Raw genomic sequence first — 18,231 nt, 5'->3', positions numbered from 1 at the left:
TTAAAAGTTAAAAATTAGTTGCAAAGATATAAACATGAAAGAGTTCTGCTAAGGGAACTTCTTCTTACACAGAAAGTACTTTTTACATAGATGTATTTTTTTTTTAAGATTTTATTTATTTGTCAGAGAGCATAAGCAGGGGAGCAGCAGGCAAAGCTGGCAGAGGGAGAAGTAGGCTCCCCACTGAGCCGGGAGCCCAATGTGGGACTTGATCCCAGGACCCAGGGATCATGACCTGAGGCAAAGGCAGACACTCAACCGACTGAGCCACCCAGGCGTCCCCAGATTATTCTTAGTAAGTGTACTTTTCACCTGCAAAAAATTGAATAAAAATGTCCATTTTATATGAGCTGCCAAAGCGAGCACGAATAAAAATGTCCAAAATCAGCTAAACAATCCAAAAATTTATAAACTATACAAAGAATGGAAAGGTCCGATCAACACCTGCAGCCTAATAAAAAAATATTTCAAGAACACTTTGTTTCTAGAAGAAAGGGTCCAAACATTTTTTAATGTGCTTAAAATATAGGGATTGGGAGACCTGTTGCTGAATGACCATACTAGGAGAAATTGTTACAAAAGAGGATTCAAGCTCACTTGCAACATCTCAGACTTTAATCACCTTTGGACTTCTGTATCCTAATCTAGGGCTAACCAGCCCCAAATACCAGAAACTCCCATGCTGATAACCTGAGATGAGACGGTATCCTTTTTCTCTTGGGTCTGAGAGTGTTTACACTCCAGAACAAGTATAAAAATGGAATATGGTAGAATTATAAAATCCTGGAGTACCTAATCATTAGGATGGCTTACAACTGGAACATCACAAAGGCAGAACAAAGTTATAAACAAAATTTTAAACCACTGTATTTGTAGTGTTTCCAATTTTCAAAGCCAGATAAAATTTGTAATCAAAGTTTAAATTTAGAACAAATTTAGAATCAAGATCAAAATGCCTAAGGAAAACTGATTTTCAAAATGTTCCTCGGGTTTAACAGAGTATGCATTACACAAAGTTCAAAATAGTAGACTGCTCCTCCATGCACGAAAGAATTAGACAATCTCATTTAAGAGAAGCCGAGTAGCTATTGTCCTCAGAGGGACGTGGGCTCTTCTCCAGTTCTTTATAGCACCACCTCCTCCATCTCCCAGCTGACCAGCTTCATTCACATCACCATCTGCTGCCTTCCAAAGGCTCTGGAGTTAATGGCATGCATTAAAGGTATCCCTGAACTGGTTCAACCAGGCCTTATCTCAGACTTGCCAAACATACTGAGGTATTCCTCTCAAGGTGGCATACAAACAATCTGGTGGCACTGTAGGAAGTTTGCATAAAACAGTTAAGTACCATTTATTATTCCAGTTAAGTGGTAGGCCCTTTATGAATAACGTTTTGTGTAATCCATCACGGTGATCGCGCAAAATACAAGTTTTGGGTTTTTTTCCTTCACTTTGTATTTGAGGAAACCGGAGCTTAGAACTGCTTGCTGTTTCAAATTGGAACAGACATTCCAGTCAATTCTGACACCACAGCCTGTAATGGTTGCATGAAGTTATGGTCCCCAAAATGGGCAAGGCCCTGCAGCTAAAATCAGGTTTTTGGAGGCCCAGGTACTGCAGTACCAATAGACCTTGGGGGATAAAGTGAAAGATAATTTGGCTAGCATTTAGAAGTCATACTCATTAATTCCTGGGGTCTTCTATCCTGGGCTTGCATTTTTAAGGATTTAAGGTCCTTTAACTATTTGTTCTTTATAACTGAAGTATTGGTAGAGATCTATTTATCATCCGTGGCTGCTAAAACAATGAGGTGCAAGGCTATTGGAAGACTTTATAATAGAAAACACTGAAATCACCGGAACCTACTGATCAAGACTAGTATCACCAGAAGTAAGGCAACCCGACATTATGTCCCTCCTGATGTGATGCAACAGGACATACAAAACCCCCTAAGATGTACCTAGCCTAAAAAAAATTATCAAAATGTAATCAAGCTTCTAGACCTGACTACCACTAAACTGTGGGAGGTAAAACCATAGGAGACAATAGTACAGGGATACAACCAACCAAATGCAGGTCATTAGAGATTCTTCAACTTTTTTGCAAAAAGGACGGGCAACTTAAAGATTTAAGAGATATTACCAAATGCAATATATAGAGCGCACTGGATCCTGACCCAGCAGGAAAAAGTTAAATGAAATCAAATTTGTGTTTCCTCCATACATTACCACTTATCATTCTGCAAATATTCCAATTCCAAGGCATTTTTTTGGCTGATCCGATTCAGAAACCCGTTAATGAAGCAATTTTGTACAAAGTCGATATAAACTTGGCAGCTAGGAGAACTGTGATCTAATTCTGAAATTCGGCACAAAAACCACTAGAGTGAATTGACTTTCTCTTCCATTCACAACAGAGAATCAGCAAAGGTTTGAAAGTCAGTGACAAGTAACTTTTTGCTTCTGTTTCAGCCCTCAGCTGTATGGTTTAAAAATGTAAAAAAAACAAAAATCTTGCCTCTAAATTTTTGTCCTACTCAGAAAAAACAATCTGTGACTATAAACTCTGACCTCTTGCCCTATCAGTTCGGGTTCGCGGTGTGGAAACTATCACCCAAAAACATTAGCAGACAAGCAAACAGCAATAGCCTGAAGAGTGTCATCTTGTGTTACACGATATAATTTGCACAAATAGTTTCTGACTTTTCCAAATTAAAAATACCACCCGGAAGCACTGAATGAATGCCATTCCTCTAAGGAGCTTTTTATACCTAAATCAGCCAAAAGCCTTCTGACTTTAAACCACTCAACCAGGTATGATCAATTCTTGATTAGAAAACTCCTGAGAGGGGCACCTGGGTGGCTCAGTGGATTAAGGCCTCTGCCTTCGGCTCAGGTCATGATCCCAGGGTCCTGGGATAGAGCCCCTCCCCCCCCATCAGGCTCTCTGCTCAGCAGGGAGCCTGCTTCCCCCTCATCCCCCGCCTGCCTCTCTGCCTACTTGTGATCACTCTGTCAAATAAATAAATCAATCTTGAAAAAAAAAAGCAAGCAAGCAAGCAAGCTCCTGAGAGCTCCAACATAGGACTGCCTCATAAATGTTAGGTGCAGCAACTAAGCATCAGACATCAAGTACATGTGCCTATTGCCTACAGCTTTGTGGCCTGATCCAAGAAGTATAAATGTAGTAGACAGAAGGACTGGAGTCCCCATTCTCCTTCCAGGTAACTGTCCCCTCCGCGCTCCCCCCCCCCCGTTCCATCCTACTTGCATCCACTTTGGGGTCCCATTGTCATAACACATCTCCAATGACTTTCATTATTGGGGTCACAAGAGGACATACTAACCACAACTAAGAATATTTAAAATGAACCTAAGGGCAAAGGATGGTTGTTCTGTGAAAGCAAAACAATGAAGGAGCCACACTGAGGAAAGAAGTCCATCCCAGTCAAGTGGTCATTCACTGAATGACCTCTGCCACCAAATTTTTTCTGCCCAAGTTTGGTCAGTTAGCAATGTTCTCTGGGGAGACAAGAGTAGGCAGGTTCTAGGCCCTGGTTCGTGGGCCATGCTGCAGAGTAACCTCAATGAGAACTTCCAATGCTGGAAACCAAAACTAGGAAGGATCAAGACTAAAACACATCCAAACTACTCAACAGAAATTGCTTGATCTCTTCAGGCCCATTTAGAAAAGGATGTTTTTACAAGTGAAAGTAAGGAATTAAGTCAAAAAAGATAGGCTTGTTATTTTTAAGAAAACACTATCACCATCCTTGCCTTCGGATATGCACCAGCTACCTTAGGAGGTAAAACACTGTTAGCTTGCTATCAGAACATTCACTTGAAGATTACAGATAGCAGCTAAGTTCCTTGTAAAGGTTTGTTGTGGGGTTGAAAATGGACAGAGGGGAAGCAGTTATGTGTAATGAATGTTCTTTCCATTCTAAAGCAAGAAGAAAGGATAATTACACACAAATCATTGTAATTAAGAGCATAAGAACACGACTAGTTCTCAAATTCCAACTGCACCACCAGGGATATGACCTTGGTTACTTACACCAATGGGTTTTTTTTTTTTTTTTAATTTATTTGACAGACAGAGATCACAAGTAGGCAGAGAGGAAGGCAGAGAGGAGGAAGTAGGCTCCCTGCCGAGCAGAGCCCCCGATGTGGGGCTCGATCCCAGGACCCTGGGATCATGACCTGAGCTGAAGGCAGAGGCTTTAACCCACTGAGCCACTCAGGTGCCCCAACACCAATGGTTTTCAATCCAGTGGTACCTGAGAATCATCTGGAAGCTTATAAAATAGTGATAGCTCAGGACCCACCTAGACAAATTAGAGCCAAATGGCTGCATGTCTAATTCTAGAGCTTACTAGCTCCCAGCTGTTAAGCCTGTTACTAAGATTCACACTTCTCCGCTGCTTCAGCAGTTACCTGCTCTTCACATCAAGCACACACAAAACTCACAACAGGAGCCCCCAATACTTCAGGTACACACATGAAATGCAATGTTTAATGCTTACTATGACATACCAGAGTCTACCACAAAAACGTGCCCCCAATTTTTTAAAGAATTTTCAGTATCATGGAGGTTCACATGGATGATCATGGATGATCACAACACTCATACATATTAAGGCAAACACATTCAAAATAGATAAAGCTGGTTAAAGATAAATATGCACTATAAACTTCACTCCCCTCAGGGGCGCCTGGGTGGCTCAGTGGGTTAAAGCCTCTGCCTTCGGCTCAGGTCATGATCTCAGGGTCCTGGGATCGAACCCCGCATCGGGCTCTCTGCTCAGCAGGGAGCCTGCTTCCCTTCCTCTCTCTCTGTCTGCCTCTCTGCCTATTTGTGATTTCTGTCTGTCAAATAAATAAATAAAATCTAAAAAAAACAAACAAAAAAAAAAACTTCACTCCCCTCAAACCCAAGGTTTTACCTCTGGCATTTTAAGTAGACAAGGTTACAAGTGAACCTGTACCAGATAGCATAATCTAAATGTTTTCTGGAAGCCAACTACCCCAAAGTCCTATGCTACTCATCAAAAACATGTTCGTACATTGTAGTATATTGCAGCAGTGAACTCCCAAAGTAAAACTAGTGTCACTACATTAACACCATCGCTGTTAATTCTTCATTGCAACACAGCACATTGATTTCGTAGGGAAGAGAATTTTTGACTATCTACTGTAAGGAAAGGAAGGAAATTCTTTTCAGTTGTCTTTGAAGTGTCAAAGCTGGGGCACCTGGGTGGTTCGGTCAGTTAAGTATCCAACTCTTGATTCCGGCTCAGGTCATGATCTGGGGTTTTGTGCTCAGTGGGGAGTCTGCTTTAGAGTCTGACTCCACCCTTGCTCACTCTAAATCTTCAATAAAATAAAGTATCAAAGACCACTGAAATTAACATTTTAACTACTTAATAGGAGCACCTGGATGGCTCAGTTGCTTAAGTGTCTGCCTTCAGCTCAGGTTACCATCCCAGGGTTCTGGAATGAGGACTGCACTGGGTTCCCTGCACAGCGGGGAGTCTGCCTCTCCCCGAGGTCATGCTCTCTCTCAAATAAAATCTTTTAAAGATTTATTTATTTATTTATTTGACAGAGATTACAAGTAGGCAGAGAGGCAGGCAGAGAGGGGGAAGCAGGTTCCCCGCTGAGCAGAGAGCCCAACGTGGGGCTCAATCCCAGCACCCTGGAATCATGACCTGAGCTGAAGGCAGAGGCCTTAACCCACTGAGCCACCCAGGCACCTTGAGGTAGAGAATTTTAAGCAGGCTCCATGCCCAGTGCAGAGCAGGACGCAGGGCTTGATCTCAGGACCCCAAGAGCGTGACCTATTTTTTTAACGTAACCTCCAGGGATGCCTGGGTGGCTTAGTTGGTTAAGCCACTGTCTTTGGCTCAGGTCATGATCCCAGGAGTCCCATATCGGGCCCCTTGCTCAGCGGGGAGCCTGCTTCTCTCTGCCACTCTGCCTGCTTGTGCGCGAGCTCTGACAAGTAAAATCTTTCAAAAAAAAAAAAAAAAGTAACCTCCAAAGCCCGATGTGGGGCTTGAACTCAGGACCCCAAGATCAACAGTTGCATGCTCTACTGAGCCAGCCAGGCACCCTTCAATATATGGAATTATTCTTTTAACTATTCTTTATTAAATTCTTCAAGGTAAGTTTGTAGGCAAGAATTCCATCTGATCCACTCCTACTGAAGCAGCTTCAAGAGGCTGAGAAATTACTCTAGAAGCAAGCAAAAAGGCAGCAAAACTTAACAGGGATGCAAAGATGAAAATGTTAGACAATGTAGAATTCCTTGCAGCACCTCCACTTATCCTTCCATCATCCCCTCAACCCTTGTTAGGAGAAATCCTTGCCCTTTTATCAACCTTGCAGGCATAGGACTCTCAGACCTTAAGAAATGGGGGTTTGGTTTCTTACCCAAAGTGAAAGCTGCTAAACTCCAAACCCACCCCCCTTTTGACAGAGCTTGCCTATCAAGGCAATATACTACTTACTATCTGAAAACGATTTTTTAAAAGTTGCTTAAAACCAAGGCTCCTGGGTGGCTCAGTTGGTTGTTGGGTGTCCAACTCTTGGGACTGAGCTCAGTGTCAGGCTCCACACTGAGGAGTCTGCTTAAGAATTCTCTCCCTCCGGGCGCCTGGGTGGCTCAGTGGGTTAAAGCCTCTGCCTTCAGCTCAGGTCATGATCTCAGGGTCCTGGGATCGAGCCCCACATCGGGCTCTCTGCTCGGCAGGGAGCCTACTTCCTCCTCTCTCTCTGCCTGCCTCTCTGCCTACTTGTGATCTTTCTCTGTCAAATAAATGAATAAAAGAAAATTAAAAAAAAAAAGAATTCTCTCCCTCTGCCCCCTCCAATAAATAAAATAATTTTTTAAAAAAGTCTTACAACAAACCCTTACTTGCTACAGGAACTTCTCATTGGCTCTCAGCAATTAGTTCAAATTCCCTAGAATACACGTATTTTCACGTTGTACTTGCTCAGTCATCAAGATCAATGCAACTAAATGCAACCTTATGAAAGAACACTTATGTGGCCTGTGAATAGGCCCTCAGTTATGCGTATCAAAGGGTTTTAAACAAAAGGCTCCTAGGTACTACAAATGCAGGACAAAGAGCAGCTGTGTGAAGCAAAAAGGGTTCTCACTGCTAGGTTTTCCAACTTGAGGCTGGAAACCTTGGGGGGAGAATAACCCCATGTGTACCACCCCCAAACCTGAATCTATATTTAACAATGATGCCTTTGAAAATAGGTCTTCCTTTATGCTATCTTTTACTTGCAACACAAACAAAAATTAGTAAGACATTTAACATGTCTAGTTAACATCTGATATATATTATTTGCTCAATACGAATATCAAAGGAGAAAGAAACTTGTTAGCTTGTATTCATAAGTGAAAGGACCTACATGCCAGGGCTTCACACTTTTTTACTTTGCCTCCTTTTGACTATTATTGAGACCAAGTAGGAATTGGCAGAGCACAGCTCAGACACCAACATCTTAACCCTGCAAAAATTGACTACCTGGGGAAAACAATATATATCCAATGTGAAGAACCACATGGCTGTGTGAAGGGAAAAGAATAAACTAAGTCGGGAAAGCATAAACCACTAACTATAGTTAGTTTAGCTGGGGGGTGGGGGTGGGGGTGGGGAAACAACAAAAAAAGAGGACATAGGGTGGGGGAGGGATACTTGCGTAGGTTCTAGACTCTAGGTAGCTGTACATTTCTCAAACAAGTTAAGCTTCCACTTATGTATGCTTATATAAGCTTTGAACTCATTTATAAGGTGAGTTCGTTCATTAAACCAAGTAATTTCTAAGGTTTGTCTCAACTCTAGAACAAATCTTAGAAAAACAAGAAATGAAAAACATTTCACATCCTTATGATGCCCAGGAAAAATATCACATGTTAAAACACAACAATGGCATTAAAACTATCAAGAATGAACACAGAGGTAAAGGGCAGCATTGTAATGGGTTACAAAGGGAATTTTTTATATCCCTGCATAACAGGACACCAAAGGATCTAAAGCCTATACTTCCTTATAATAGCTGTTTTTCATTACTGAAGACATGACTGGGTTAGTACACAAAGAAAAGTCCAAACTGTCAGCTTTTAGTCCTCCACATTCCCCTCTTTAATATGGCATTTTGCACTATATACATTAATGAAAATTTGAAACAAACAAAAAGAACTTTAGTCAAACTCCCCTTCCTCCTCCAGCTTTATTGGATAGTTTAAAATTACATTTCTATTTTCTAGGACTTCAGTTGCTTTTTCCATCTGACTTTTTAAAAACTGATTACAGCAAATGAAACACAGTTGTCTAAGTGATATAGTATACAAAAATAACATCTTGATTTCTGTGAAAATGCATTTCTCTGCAATTCCTGAATAACTCCAAATTATGCTAACTCTGAGCATAGATGTTTACTCTGGGTTTTAGATTTAGTCTTTGAAAAAATGTGTTCTAAACCTTTGCCATCACCTTATGTATATCCAGCATCAACGCTGTGATGAAGTTGTTCCTGTTTAGGCCTTTATCCCGATTTTTCTCGCACAGCCATTAACACGCGTTTGTCTTTTTATTTTGTTTACTCCCACTCAACTGTATGTTCTATGTAGGGCCTGATACAGATGTTACTTGATGTTATTTAATAGCTACTGAGGTCAGACAATCCAAGGCCATCATTATGCTAAAATTAAAGTTATTTATGGAAGCTCATAAATACTTCCAGAATTGGTTTTACCTCCTACATGGGAACATATCCAAGAAACCCAGAACGGGCTTACTGGTCTGACTCAACTCTTCCCATTCCTCAATCCCTATTCACCAGTGGCGCGGAAAGGGGGTTCTTTAACAAAGCATTATACATAACACCTCTACCAAACTAAACATAAACTTTTTTTTTTGTAGTTAAATGCAGAAAGTCGGTTTTTTTCCACCCCTTTCCTCCTTTTACACGGCAAGTAAAGCTCACTGGCCTGGGAGTAGCCTCTATCTGCCAACCTTTGGCCAGTGAAGAGGATTCAGAGAAAATAATACAACCATCAATCAGAAAAAGGAGGGGCGACAAAGGAAAATAATTAAGCTGTGGCTTCAATCGTGCATTCCCGTGCAAGGTGCCCTGACTCGCCACAGCGGTAACAGTTGACTTCACTTGTCTTGCTGCAGTTGATGGCTACGTGACCAGTTTCACCACACCTTAAAAAAAGAGAGAGAGTTTTCACAATGTACTCAGAAAATGCAAAACTGTACTGGAGCAATAGTAACTGCGGAACAAAAAGCAATAGCAATGAAGTAATGCATTTTTTTCCCTCAAGAGTCCCATTAACCCCTAAATTAAGAGCAGGAAGCAGGAATTGAGTAACAAAGCACTCAATTATGCAGCCTAAGGCATAAAATTAGATTTTCATCATAACAGATCCACCAAAAACACCAAAACACCAAAAACAGGGGCACCTGGGTGGCTCTTGTTGGTTAACCTACTGACTTTTAATTTCAGCCCAGGTCATGAGCTCACAGTCATGAGATTGAACCCCAAGACCCATTCTGTGCTGGGCGTGGAACATGCTTGGGATTCTCTCTCCCTCCAAAATGCTAAAATCAATGACATTGGCCAAGATGTACCTTCTTCTTAAGTTTTACTTAAGTAATCTCTAAACCCAGGTAGGACTCAAAATCATGTCCCCAAGATCAAGAGTTGCACTCTCCTCTGAATGAGCCAGCCAGGCACCCCAAGACGTACCTTTATACAAATTAATCTCTAAGATTTCACTGGTAGATACTTATCAAAACTTCCCAAATTTTATACCTTAAATATGTACATTTTATTATATGTTTCATCCACAAAGATTTCTGGCTGTAGGACAAAATATATGTGTATGGGAATTACAGTTTTCTACAATGCCTCTGAAAACTCCAAATTACAGCAGAAAAGTTCTTATTTTTAAATCGTTAAAAGTTCCAAAGTTGTGTAAGCTGTCCAGCTGCCATAAGCCACAAGCCTTGATGGCAGAACAGTGACTAATGTACAGACAGGCTGCTGGTTACATATGCTGAAAACTGTCATCATCTGGTCACAGCCAACTTTCAATAAATGGTCCAAGTTCCTTCCATTTATACCTAACTCATTTCTAAAGTAATCTCTGCCACAAGCCTTCCTCCAACAACACTCTAACTTACCTATAGCACTTCACTTTGGTGCAGTCTTTCTGAATGTGTCCAAATTCTCCACAAGAATAGCACTTCTGCTCATCCGCATGGTCACAGTCACGAGCCAGATGGCCTGGTTTGCCACAGTTGTAGCAGCATTGCTCTCGCTCTCTCTTGGGCTCCTTGCAGTCCTTGGCAATGTGGCCACCTCTACCGCAGTTATAGCAGGCTTCAACAATAAGGAAAAGAAGCAGACCAAGACTATAAAACCTTTACAAAACACTGCTTTGTTTTAAGTCATGCAATACAAAACCTCAAAGGTATTAGGTCTTTCCCAATGCTATGTGCAGCAGTAGTACATGCTCACCTCTCCAAATTCTACAAGGGTATGAAAAGAAGTGTTAAATACTTACCATCCTCTTGAAGATCACAATCCTTGGCAAGATGACCAGACTCACCACAGCGATAACAGATGTCTGGAAGAGATGAGGAAACAAACTGGAAACCTATTTTGGGCAAAAACAAAAGAATTTGGCTAATTAGACCAGTCTTGATATTAATAAATACTGAAGTGCTTCAAAATTTTTTATTCGACAAAAATACCTCTATCCGAGGTAAAACCACCTCTGCCACGGCTTCTCATTCCACGACCACGGCCTCCACCAGTAGGGCATTCCCGGGCCCAATGGCCAGATCGTCCACACTTGAAACACTCATTGCTGCTCATGGCTGCAATTAGATCTTCGAAATATTAAAAATGACATTGTTAAACTACTTGAAATTACTTTTAGCTTTTACTGCCCTTTTAGTGTATTTCTGGATAATTATTCTGAGGGAAGAAGCCAGCATAGATACTGGTTAGAAAAAGGGCCACACAACTATGTACTTAGGCATCGTATGCCTATTAAGAAAACCGAAAAAATGTAAGACGTTTTGATATAATTTGATTTTTAAAACCATTAAATTATGAATATGTGGATTAATACAAATGTTATTCAATTATTAATGGGGCGACAGAATGCACAGAGTATCAATGCACGTCCATTATTAGAAATAATAATATCTCCTTCCAGGTCTCATTTAATGGCCACATTTTCATGGTTATAAGCCAGTCAACTTTATTTTGGGCAACTGGTTATTTAATGGTCATAAAATCGGAATAGCTCAAAACAACAGAACCATAGTATGTACTTTCAGAGTGTGGGGTAGCTAAAGAGAAACTTTCTAACTTTAGCATCGAACAGTGCCTGGTTAACTACAGCACTTGTCTGCAGACTCTTTACAGCAGACATGTTAAAAGAAATGCAGGATATAAATTTTCTCTAGAGGATACAGTATGTTAAAAATATTAGAAAAACAACAAAAGGGTACACCAAAGTATCAAAACCATCTAAAGCCCAGGACCTTTTTCTTTTATTCTCTTCTTTCTCAATTTTCCTGTAGTTTTACATTTAAAACAAGGCTACTTGGAATGTCACACGGATTCCTTTATTGGGTATTATTTACAAGGGGGGCCAAAACTCTCACTAAAGCAAATGAATTTTATACTTCTTATGTAACAATCTAAAAATAAACAGGAACTATTCCTGGAATAGAATGGAACTCCTAGGAAAGTGGTTTTTAAAAAACAAACTAGCTCAGAACAATGCAGCGTAGTAACATCCACATCTCAATATTTTTACCCTATTCCCACTGTCAACCCATGGTACACCAAGTTTTTTAACTACCCTCTCAAAGATAAGCACCATGATCTAGCAAAACAACTAAGACTGACTAGACAGTGGAATTATCCAAGTCAACCACAGTACCAAAACTCAAGTGACAGTGAAATGCTAAAGTCCCCCCTCCCCGCCACCGTTTCAGTAACCAGTTCATTGCTAAGTTATAGAGAATCCACTAACTAAAAATTAAGCTAAAGTTCAGTTTCAGAAGTTTCCATTGTCAAATAGTCAAAAGAACTCAATACTTATCCCAAGTCTCTACAATCAGATTCAGGGTAAGTTTTCGAAGGGATCTTTTTATCAATTCCTGCCACTTGCCATACAAACAAAATTGGGGGTGGGGGGAAGGACAGGCAGGGACCAGCATGGGATACTTAAGAGTTAGTGGTTTCAGGGGTACCTGAGTGGCTCAGTTAGGCGTCCAACTTGTGATTTAAAATGACTCAGGTCATGATCTCATGGGCAGATCAGCAGAGAATCTGCTTAAGATTCTCTCTCCCTCCCCCACCCCTCAAATAAAACTTAAAAAAAAAAAAAGGTTAGTGGTTTCAAGATATATAATGCACATTTTTAGTCAGAAGAAAACAGCCAGGGGCACCTGGGTGGCTCAGAGGGTTAAAGCCTCTGCCTTCAGTTCAGGTTATGATCCCAGGGTCCTGGAATCAAGCCCCACATCGGGCTCTCTGCTCAGTAGGGAGCCTGCTTCCCTTCCTCTCTCTACCTGCCTCTCTGCCTAATGTGATCTCTGTCAAATAAATAAAATCTTAAAAAAAAAAAGAAGAAAACAGCCAATAAAGATCAAAAATGTGTTTTTGCAAAGCATGAGATTACATTTGCTTTCTTTTACTAGTATTCGCCTTTTAAGTCATATAAAGTACTGGTTACCACCAGAGAGAAGAGTTAGGATAAAAAATAATAAAAACTAAAAAGATCACAGAAAAGAGCTGCTTATGGTACCTTGTACCCTCCTTTTCATTTTGCATCTTCTCCAGTTTATAGCCAGACCAATTTAAGCACATTTAACTATTGCTGTCAATGAATTCTTTGCACAGAAATAATCATTTCCTTTTATAAGGTAATACAGGCAATTTGACAAGTCCTGAGTATTTTATCATTTAATATTTAAACAAGAAGGGCTCCTGGCTGGTTCAGTCAGTTTGGTGTCCAACTCTTGATTTTTGGCTCAGGTCATGATCTCAGGGTTGTGAGGTCAAGCCCTGTGTCAGGCTCCTCCTACAGCAGGGAATCTGCTGAAGGTTCTCTCCCCCGCCCCCCACACTCACTCTCAAACGAATCTTAAAAAATTATATCTTAAAAATTATATATGTATAGGGCTCCTGGTTGGCTCAGTCAGTTAAGTGCCTGCTTAGACTCAGGTATGATCTCTGGGTCCTGGGACCGACCGCCGCTGGTCTGTAGGGAGTCTGCTTCTCTCTCTCCTGCTTGTTCGCACTCTAGTAAGATCTTCTAAAAAATTACATTTACCTATATATATATACACACACATATATATATAAGATTAACTTGTCTTTTAAAAATATCGTAATCATATTCAATACACATTTCTATAGCTAGTTTTAATCACCCCTTTAGACAGATGCTTTAAAAGTTTATTTCATAATAAACTACAAAAGGAATGCGTTACAATGAATTATCATGTATATAAAGTAGGTTTACTTTCAGCATAGAAATACGAGTTTAAAAAACTACTCAAGAACTGACTTCTCTGGGCGCCTGGGTGGCTCAGTGAAGCACCTACCCTTCTACCCTTCAGCTTGGGTCATGATCCCAGGGTCCTGAGATGAAGCCCTGCATGTGGCTCCTTACTCGGGGAGCCTGCTTCTCCCTCTCTGTCAAATAAATAAGTAAGTAAAAAGAAGATACCATCCCCGCCCCCAAAACTGATTCATCTATGTGTACATTTTTTCATGAACTGTTTCTCCATTTTGTCGTATCTCTATTCACAGGACCCAAATCCAAAATGAACAGAAGAAAAAGAAATCACAGGAAAAGTACTTCTGGAAAGAAGACAATTAGTTAAAATAACATTTAGGGGCGCCTGGGTGGCTCAGTGGGTTAAGCCGCTGCCTTCGGCTCAGGTCATGATCTCAGGGTCCTGGGATCGAGTCCCGCATCGGGCTCTCTGCTCAGCAGGGAGCCTGCTTCCCTCTCTCCCTCTCTCTCTGCCTGCCTCTCTGTCTACTGTGATCTCTCTCTGTCAAATAAATAAATAAAATCTTTAAAAAAAAAAATAAATAAATAAAATAAAATAAAATAAAATAACATTTAAAGATTAAACACTACACTCTACTACTTCTCCTCACCCTAATTCCTAACTGAAATTTGGTTAAAGTGTAATCATTTCTATATGAACCACAAATTATTTAGGGAAAGCAGTATTTCTCCATTTAGACAGTAATTAAATGACTCTACTAAACAGATATGCAACTTCATACACTTTAACTAGTTTTAGATATTTGCTTTGCCATCAACAAATTTTAGTCTCAAATAATTTTGTTTACTGGAATAAATACAGGTCAAAAAAAAAATACTAAGTCTTAAAGGGAAAGAAACATTTCATTAACTTCCCAAAGATCCATCATCAGTAGGCCACATGCTTTTAAAAAGATTTTTCACAGTGGGCTTAGGCAATGTATATGCAATCTGCCTTCTCCCCCTTTGGTCAAGCCAATCACAGTCAATTAGCTGTTCTACATTTTCACTCAGTCTCCTGTGATAGATTTGTCTCATCAGTTAACATTAAACCAACCGATTCCCACTATGTTTTAGAGACCAATCACTTATCCTAGAAGGTCCCCATCCTAATATTCATCTTATATGCACAACGTAGTTAATTAAAAGGTCTTTATAGAGAATTATATGCTATTCCTTATGAAAAGAGGCAGTAAGGTAAGATCATAGAGAATTATGGTTCTGTGATTCTCACTGCCTATGACTACTCCTGGCTGGAATTTTGCTGCACTGTGCTGCCTCTGCCCCCTCCACCTGTCACAACCTTTTCCAACCTTCAATGGCCAACTCAAATGCCAACTCTTATAAAAGAATCTGACCACATCTCCTAGACTGGAACTCTCCTTCCTAGTAAAGCTGACAGTACTTTATTGGTATCTGTCTGATGACACTACTATATTGACTTTCATCATATTCCTGAGGGCAGAGACCAAGTAATTCACCTTTCAATCACAACACCCCATACAATTATCCTTTTAGCAGCAGTTATACTCAGTACTTTAACTGCTTGAGGGGAGGGGACAATAAATAATCATTTGCCGAATGAAACAAACTGTTTCTTGTACAGACTCAACCCAATCTAACCAAGTACTAACACCTAAATTCTTGCTAGCACAAGAATTACTGCACCATTAATTTAAAATAACAATGTAGGGGCACCTGCCGTGGCTCAGTTGGTTGGGCATCTGCCTTCAGCTCATGATCCCAGGGTCATGGGATAGAACTGCAAGTTGGGCTCCCTGCTCAGTGGGAAGTCTGCTGCTTCCTCTCCCTCTGCCCTTCCTGCACGTTTGTGTGCTGTGTCATAAAATCTTAAAAAAAAAAGAAAAAAAAAAAGTAAAAAAAGGTTATGTATTTTTAAATTATGTACTCATTGAGGATGTACTATCACTCTCAATAAATGCTTATTTCGGATTATCTAATAAAATTCTATTACTCCAGGAATTCATAATCTACTAGACCTCTAGTATTTTATGGAATGCTACAAGACATATCTACTAATAAAATAAAAGACAAAATGCTGTATTTTCACTGTTGCCGGGCAGAAGGAGAGCATGTATTTCCTTTTTGCTGCTAAAAATCATTGCTTGTATCTACACGGATTATCACCGTCACACAGTAAAGATCTGGGGACTCTTAACAGGTAAGCCTGGGTAACACCTGCTGTGTTACCTCAGACAATTTAAAGTCTGTCCTTTTCAGGAAAAAAGATGATAAAAATGATCTGTGATGAGGATTGTTACCAGGAGTCTTGTCCTTAACAGGTGCTCAACTTAAAAACTTTATGGGTGGGGCACCTGGGTGGCTCAGTGGGTTAAAGCCTCTGCCTTCAGCTCAGGTCATGATCTCAGGGTCCTGGGATTGAGCCCCGCGTCAGGCTCTCTGCTCCGCAGGGAGCCTGCTTCCTCCTCTCTCTCTGCCTAGTTGTGATTTCTGTCAAATAAATAAAATATTTAAAAAACAAGAAAACAAAAAAACAAAAACTTTATGGGTTTATGTCCCCTGTTTAGTCTTTCTACCCTTCCCCCAATTAAGTTAGACTGCTTACAGGTGGATTAGGACCCAGTGCAATGCCTACAGAGCAGGCTTACAACAGGGCAAACTCTGCTTATACTCAAGTTTCCCATCTCGAAGTCAACTTCTCAAATGGAATGAAGAGGTTAAGAAAAATGGGGTAATAATGCCAAATGACTTTATGTTTCCAACAACAGAAACCAGTTATTTAGTTTCCACTTCATGTTTTCATGTTACAAACCAGCTTAAAGAAATGCAGGAGGGGCACCTGGGTGGCTCAGTCGTTGAGTGAATGTCCTCTGCTCAGGTCATGATCCCAGGGTCCTGGGATGGAGTCCTGCATCAGGCTCCCTGCTCGGCAGGGGGCCTGCTTCTGCTTCTCCCTCTCCCACTCCCCCTGCTTGTGTTCCCTCCCTCACTGTGTCCTGTTAAATAGATAAAATTTAAAAATCTTTAAAAAAAAAAAAAAAAAAAAAAAGAAGACATGCAGGAGAATGGGGCATGCCAGGCAGCAGTAAGGCAGTCAAGATATCACTTGAAAAGACTGAAAATTCACTGAGACCATATATAATTAAGAGGTCTGACTATTTTACACTTATCTAGGCTTAAATTCTGGAATTGATACCAAAACATTATTGATTATACTAACTTGTCTTTATCAACATAAGTGTTCCACATTTTTGATACTAAGAACAAAGCTAGTAAACTACTTAAATCTTAACAGCACACTATCAAGACTAACAATGTGAATCCCAGTAAGACCTTAACTCTGGCTACAAATATATTTAAATAAGTAGTGACAGGCAAGTGGGGGGGAGCGTGACAAGTTTTTTGTGGATCGGGCTATCTTTATTGTTTTACATGGTTTTCATAACATAGCTGTGGGTATTCACATTTACTGTATCTCCAGTTATTTCCCTTAAGTATAGGGTTATCCCTGACTCATTCATGTTGCTGACCTAACTATATCCAGATCATAGGGGAGCTTTTGCCCCTCTGAATGTACTCATCATTATGCTCTAATAAATCAGTTTAGTGTTCCAACATGGTACTGAAACACTTCAGACTCTTGTAAGATAGATAAACTACAGACAGAAGGGAAGGAAGCAAGTTACGCTGCACATTGCCTGCATTCTGGCCAGAATAAAGGAAACCAGAGTTTAATACTAGGAGCAATTCTGGGTTTTTACCCTGGTTCCTGCCCTGATTACCCCAAAGGGTTTTAATAACTAAATATCTACTATGACTCAAAGGTTAATAAACATATTATCTGTAATCCTTACAACCCTGCAAGTTATGTATTCTTGTTCCCATTTCACTGATAAGGAGACTGAAGATCTGAGACTACGTAAAACATGTTAATTTGTAATGCCAAAAGTATTCTCTTTAGGTAAATTGAAACTAGAACTCATCAACCTTTTAAAAACTCACTGCCATGTATTAATTTATTCACAGTATACCATCACATAGCTTTCCTGAATTTTAAGCCAAGACAGATTTTCTCAACCACTTTTGTGGTAGAACTTAAGAGTGTCACAGATCCAAAGACTGGCAACCTGATTTCACCAGTTAACAGCCTCATTTGTAATTATGGAGCCACTCCAGGTGAGCACTATACTACACTCTCATACTAATGCTTAACAGATTCTACCTACTTCAACTTAAATTGTGCTGGCCACAAGCTCTCACTTTATTATTCCAGCAGTTCTTCACAACACAAAAATGATGCACAGCGTACTGAATTCTCACTAGCATGCCCTTACTGCAGCAACAACTGACACTGCCGGAATAGGAGTTCTATTAAGTCAGACAGTAGGGAAAGAGCATTCTCCACATAGCAGGCCAGGATGCCTTGGCATCAGTCTTCTGGCTCTCCACTTACTGTCAGAAGGCTAGGAAGAGGAAAGAAGCCAACATTTTTTAAAAATTCTCACTCTCGCAAGGGGCGGGGGGGGGGACGGCAAAATCTCTCTTGTGGTCAAGTGCTTAGCCAACAGACCATTCCAATCATTCAAACTGTGGTTCTATCGCTTTTAAGCACCAATCCTGTTAACTTCCCATATACAT

At 40.4% G+C, this 18,231-nt stretch overlaps 1 protein-coding gene across 12 annotated transcripts in view; it reads right to left on the bottom strand.

Moving 5' to 3' along the window:
• Positions 1-8,227: 8,227 nt before the first annotated feature.
• Positions 8,228-18,231, bottom strand: part of CNBP (CCHC-type zinc finger nucleic acid binding protein) — a 70,457-nt gene continuing 60,453 nt past the window's right edge. For 3 of the 12 annotated variants that reach the window (XM_080807442.1, XM_080807440.1, XM_080807441.1), the window contains 4 exons: positions 10,781-10,918; positions 10,591-10,683; positions 10,208-10,406; positions 8,228-9,226 (listed from right to left, as the gene is read on the bottom strand). In XM_080807442.1, coding sequence (XP_080663568.1) covers positions 9,109-9,226; positions 10,208-10,406; positions 10,591-10,683; positions 10,781-10,904 — 534 coding nt within the window. In that variant the 5' untranslated portion in view covers positions 10,905-10,918 and the 3' untranslated portion in view covers positions 8,228-9,108. Of the gene's footprint in view, positions 9,227-10,207; positions 10,412-10,590; positions 10,684-10,780; positions 10,919-15,313; positions 15,462-18,231 lie in introns of all 12 variants that reach the window. The other 9 variants (XM_080807438.1, XM_080807434.1, XM_080807439.1 and 6 more) reach the window with 7 other exon arrangements.

This window comes from Martes martes (assembly GCF_963455335.1).
Source record: "Martes martes genome assembly, chromosome: 1".
NCBI classification, from domain to species: Eukaryota; Metazoa; Chordata; class Mammalia; order Carnivora; family Mustelidae; genus Martes; species Martes martes.
The sequence above is the reverse complement of the archived record's forward strand: the minus strand, read 5'-3'. Positions and strand labels throughout refer to the sequence as shown.